General features: G+C 46.8%; 1 protein-coding gene across 1 annotated transcript; it reads left to right on the plus strand.

The window, feature by feature from the left end:
• Positions 1–2,746: 2,746 nt before the first annotated feature.
• Cbp20 (cap binding protein 20) lies at positions 2,747–4,272 on the plus strand. Its single transcript, XM_065437923.2, has one exon. It carries the CDS (start codon positions 2,928–2,930, stop codon positions 3,393–3,395), a length of 468 nt encoding a protein of 155 aa, XP_065293995.1. The 5' UTR covers positions 2,747–2,927; the 3' UTR covers positions 3,396–4,272.
• The last annotated feature ends 1,728 nt before the right edge of the window (positions 4,273–6,000 follow it).

The raw sequence follows: 6,000 nt of genomic DNA on the forward strand, positions 1-6,000 counted from the left end.
TATACAGAGAACCCACGCGTGCAGTGCTAAATATTAGTTCAGGCGCCCCAGCTACATGCCTTGTCTGCCTTTCATGGTGAGTGTGCTGCTGTCTACCTTGTAGCTGGTTCCCGCCTTTATGAAGGAGTTGCTATTTTCCTGTTTCAAGCAGCTCGGTCGGCATGCACTATCTGAGCTGGTTCAAATCTGATCCTTGCATAGCCTGTACCATTAGTTCAAGCTCTTAATCATGTATGGTGTGAAGCATATTAAGTGAGACGTAACCCATAAGCTCAGGTAGGCATCTTGCAATTCTTGGACTTGCCGGTGTTCTACCACATACAGTAAACCTTTCTATATATACTGACGACATATGCATATGGGCCTCGGCAGTTACACGTCTCCAGGTGTGTGCACGGCTCCAAAAAGCAGTGACCCTAACATCATTGTACCTGCGTGCTCAAGGTCACAGCATTTCGACCGAGAAGTGCGCCTTAGTCGCTCTTACCCACAAGCCCATGACCTGGTACCCCATTTCTGTTGACCACCAAACATTTTCATGCGTAAAATCTTGCCTATTCCTAGGCATTATTATCGACAGAGACCCTTCATGGAGCCCCCGCATCTCATACTTGAAGAAGAGGCTTACGTCTATCGCCCATATACTAAGGTTTCTTGTCGGTGAAATAGGCACATCCGTGGCATCTATGCTTCAACTGTACAGGACGCTCTTCCTAGGATACTTGCGATATAGCACAACAGTACTGTCTAATGCTAACAAATCTAGCATCCATGTCCTACAGAGCATTCAAGGGCAGGCCCTTCGAAGAGTTCTGGGGCTACCTTGAAGTGCTTCAACCATAGCAACAATTGCCACCGCAAGAGACCACCCAATAATGACCTATATAGCTATCGACGCACTCCAGGCGCATATTTGCCATCTATCCAGAGTCCCTGACCTATATCTCGCTCGCTTGCCTGAGAAAAGACTCAAGGCAGTGCTCTCCAGATCAGTTGTGGCACTCTTTACCATTGAGGCAATCACCCGCAACAAGAACGCCATCTCCTCTGTGGTGCTTGAAAAATCCTTTGTACCTTGCTGTTCCAGGAATAGTGGAGAAAGCTATCCTGACCACCGCGGCTCTCAAGCAGATCACATTGAAACTTTTGCATTGTTCATACGCTAACCGAATCCATGTTTACACGGACAGTTCCGTCTCAGAAAATTCGACGGGCGCCATTGTTATACCATCTCAATCGGTCATCCTCAAGTTTAAGACTTCACGCGTAACTACATCTGCAGGTTCCGAACTGGCCGCTCTTCGCGCTGCTGTCGAATACATTGAAAAAGAACCGCCTAACAAATGGGCAGTATTTCGCGATTCGAAAGCAGCCCTCCAGAGCTTGCGAGGTTTACTACATGGCAAATATGAACAGCTGGTGTCTAAAATCAAGTAAACTTGTCATTGCACTTCTGAACGAGGACGCTATCATCTTTCAGTGGTTTCCTGGACATTGTGGCATCATTGGTAATCACCTCGCCGATGACGTTGCCCGACATGCCCAGGCTGCCACACCAACACTCCTTATACCTTTATCGAGAGTAGACGCTGCAAGAGAGCTTCGCAGTCTCGCTCGTACCATCACATTAAGTTACTGGCATACACCACAGAACTCTGTGTCGTTTATACAGCCTCGACCCATCACTGGCACTTAAATTACCAGCAAACCTTTCACGACGTGATGCAACACTGCTGTGTCGGTTGTGGGTAGGAGTAGCATTTACCAACTCCTACAGCTATCGTTTTGGAATGGCGGACTCGCCAATGTGCGCTAAGTGTAAGTGAAGAGACCATCAGTCATCATCTGTGCCACTGTTCTCGCTGTGGCAACCAACGTCAGTCTCTCCAGTGTGCCTTGAATAGAGGGGATGACAGGCCATTTACAGAAGCAAAGATCTTGGGAGCCTGGCCTCACAGTTCATTAGCCCAGAAAGCAGTTCGAGCGCTTCTTTACTACATGAAGGCAAGAGACTTGAGTGCCCCACTATAGAGATCCTACACGTAACTTAGTGCATGTGAAAGTGCGGTATAGACTCATGTTTTCTCTCTTGCACACTCCATTCCCCTCCCCATGTGTAGGGCAACAAACTGTACTCGGACTGGTTAACCTCCCTGCCTTTCCTTCTTCCCTTCTCTCTCTCAGCTAGGTCGAATATGTGTCTTTTGCTAATATCAGAGCGACCATATGTGTTTTGTGGCATTTAGAGGTGCAGCTACATTTCGAAATATTGTGAGTTATAGCTTTGCCAGTACTTCAGTATTCTGTTCCTCTGCCTGTGTGCCTTCTGAGCTTGGCGTCCGCTTCGGGAGACCCCGGCAGGGCGAGCACCATACAAGGGTCCTGAAACTTCTACCTGACCATCAGACAGGTATTGGGCCATCTTGATTACAGACCTTAAACAGGGATGCACCTACATCTATGACGTCTGCGTTGTAGGCTGTGGGTTAGACTCCCACCTACAGCAAGTAGGCTCTTTTAGTTTAGTTTCTCTAAAATTTCCCAAAAGGCTGATGACGTCATTCTCGCCATTTTGCCTAGACGCCGCCGCGCGTTGAAAGCAAGCAAAAAAAAAATTTTTACGATTTATTAATAAAATTGCTACTGATATACAAATTGAATTGCTACGCAAAGATAACTCGAACATTTAGCTTTAGGTATTTTTACAGCGGCTCATTTAATCTTGCTTACATCATATACGAATCTGCGGCGCTTGTGTGGCATCTGCTAGGCTTCGTTTGACGAAGTTGGGTTTGTGGTCTGTGGTCCTGTGCTACATTTGCGGTTTTTGGGCGGCATTGACGCTTTGCAAGACTTCTCCGGCTGGTCTCTGTTAACCAGGGTGAGCTGCTTGACAACGTAAAAAAACGAAAAAGAAACTCGGAGGGATGTCAGCAATGGCAGTTGATCTGAGTTCCTACCGGGACCAGCACTTCAAGGGAAGCCGAGCGGAGCAAGAACGCCTTCTGCGCATGAGCTCGACGCTCTACATCGGTAACATGTCCTTCTACACGACGGAAGAGCAGATCTACGAACTCTTCTCCAAGTGCGGCGACGTCAAGAAAGTCGTCATGGGCCTGGACCGTTTCCACAAGACGCCGTGCGGCTTCTGCTTCGTCGAGTACTACACGCGCGCCGACGCCGAAAATGCCATGCGCTACATCAACGGCACAAAACTGGACGACCGCATCATTCGTACCGATTGGGACGCCGGATTCGTCGAGGGACGCCAGTTCGGTCGCGGCAAGAGCGGCGGACAGGTTCGGGACGAGTACAGAACGGACTATGACAGTGGTCGGGGGGGCTACGGCAAGTTGATGGCCCAGCGGGTAGTACCACCGGCAACACCTGTTTAGGGGTCTAAAAAGGCTGCGTCCGTCTGTCTGAACTAACCGTTGGACACTGGGTGGTTGCACGCGTATGCGGGACGTTTCACCTGTCGTGTTTGCGAGATGGCGGGATGGCGCGCTCATTTTGCGGGGGGTTTCACTTCTTGGCTACCGACGAACCGTGTTGTTTTCTCACAAAGCGCGTCTTCACACTTGGTGTGTTGCCCCTGCCGTCCCGTTCTAATGAGCCAGAAAGTGCTTTGTTCATCTCCATCCCGTCTTTTTGTATCTGTCATGCGTGCTTGGAACGAGTGTGAGGGTCTTCAGCATTGTCCAAATAAATGTCCCTGCAACATGAGCAAAACTAATATCCTTTCCAAATGAACGACATTCGCTACGAATGCCTTTCGTTTATTTTTACGTGCAAAAAAAAAAAAGCCCCTGTAAAAGTAGTATTCATTATTGACTTAAGTTTGAGCAGTACATTTGCATTAAATTTTGGACCAATGCACAGATGATGGCCGATCATTGCGGATACATAAGAATCTTGGACTAAGATAAAAGTTGGATCAGCTGCAGGGTACTTAATGGCGACGGTTGTGCAGGGCTATCTCATGCGAAACCTGCTGGCAGTGACTTGTTGGCTGTGGCATCTCTTGTGTCGTGCGAGAGTTTTGCCGGGTACCTTCAGCCGAGGCTGGAATGCTGAAGCCTCCATAGTCCCGACTCCAGTGGTTCCCTCGACTCCTTGGACCATAACAGTGCTGATTTGGCCAGAATGGTATACATGTTGCAAATGTGAGGAAACGGCACAAGAACTGGATGAATGAAGTGTACAGATGTCTTAAGACTAGTTTACATCGATGGCATATTGTGAAATAAAGCTTCACCAGTTTATTCTGAACCATGTTGTGCTGATCTTGCCAAATGGCTCTAGTGTTCTGCAGGTTTCTCCCGTCTTTAGCAAACTTTGTCCAAAGCACACCTTCGCTCCACCGGCATTTTACTGCATGATTTTTAACAGAACCTATGTATTGCAGTGGCTCATTGGCTGTAGCATTGTGCTGCTGAGCATGAGCTCATGTAGTTGCATTCCTGCATGTAATAATGGCCACATTTGGATGGGGGCAGAATGCACAAATGCTCGTGTGCAGCAATTTGGGTGCAAGAACATCGGATGTTCAAGATGGACCTAGAGCCCTCCTCTACGGCGTCCCGCATAACCTGCTATGCAGTTTCAGGAGGTTAAGTCTCTGTGTGGCCATTATTCAGCCTTTTCTTTATCTGTACCTGTAAAATTTGTGACAATATATAGGAAAAGCCAGAGCATCAGCAGGTCACCCTCTGCTAATGCCTTTTAACCTAATTTGCATTTTGTGCAACTGAAAGGCATGGTGGATGTGTGACTGTCATTACAGGGCTTCCATGTGAGGGCATAGCAGGTACGAAAATACGGGCAGGGTTTCATGGACCCTCATTGCTCATCGGGTGCTCACTATAAAACCTCGTTTTGTCAAAATTAACTGGATTCCTCACACAGCTGTGTCTCTAATAGTTAACTGTGTTGCTTTGGGACATTCAGTCCCATCAATCATTGTCACAGTTGAACAGTGGTGTCTATAGGTAGCATTTGATACTTATATAATACCACAGACATCATTAAGGAGTGTGCAATGGAAGTCGGTGGTAACTCCGTTAGGCAGGATACCAGTAAACTATCGCAGGAGACGAAAGATCTCATTAAGAAACGCCAATGTATGAAAGCCTCCAACCCTACAGCTAGAATAGAACTGGCAAAACTTTCGAAGTTAATCAACAAGCGTAAGACAGCTGACATAAGGAAGTATAATATGGATAGAATTGAACATGCTCTCAGGAACGGAGGAAGCCTAAAAACAGTGAAGAAGAAACTAGGAATTGGCAAGAATCAGATGTATGCGTTAAGAGACAAAGCCGGCAATATCATTACTAATATGGATGATATAGTACAAGTGGCTGAGGAGTTCTATAGAGATTTATACAGCACCAGTGCCACCCACGACAATAATGAAAGAGAAAATAGTCTAGAGGAATTTGAAATCCCACGGGTAACGCCGGAAGAAGTAAAGAAAGCCTTGGGAGATATGCAAAGGGGGAAGGCAGCTGGGGAGGATCAGGTAACAGCAGATTTACTGAAGGATGGTGGGCTGATTGTTCTAGAGAAACTGGCCACCCTGTATACGCAATGCCTCATAACGTCGAGCGTACCGGAATCTTGGAAAAACGCTAACATAATCCTAATCCATAAGAAAGGGGACGCCAAAGACTTGAAAAATTATAGACCGATCAGCTTACTGTCCGTTGCCTACAAAGTATTTACTAAGGTAATCGCAAATAGAATCAGGAACACCTTAGACTTCTGTCAAGCAAAGGACCAGGCAGGATTCCGTAAAAGCTACTCAACAATAGATCATATTCACACTATCAATCAGGTGATAGAGAAATGTGCGGAATACAACCAACCCTTATATATAGCTTTCATTGATTACGAGAAAGCATTTGATTCTGTCGAAACCTCAGCAGTCATGGAGGCATTACGGAATCAGGGTGTAGACGAGCCATATGTAAAAATACTGAAAAATATCTATAGCGG

The sequence above is a fragment of the Dermacentor albipictus genome, chromosome 9, assembly GCF_038994185.2.
Source record: "Dermacentor albipictus isolate Rhodes 1998 colony chromosome 9, USDA_Dalb.pri_finalv2, whole genome shotgun sequence".
In the NCBI taxonomy this organism is placed as follows: Eukaryota; Metazoa; Arthropoda; class Arachnida; order Ixodida; family Ixodidae; genus Dermacentor; species Dermacentor albipictus.

Coding starts and splice junctions, on each gene's coding strand:
- Cbp20 (XM_065437923.2), top strand. CDS start 2,928: ATGTCAGCAATGGCAGTTGATCTGAGTTCCTACCGGGACCAGCACTTC.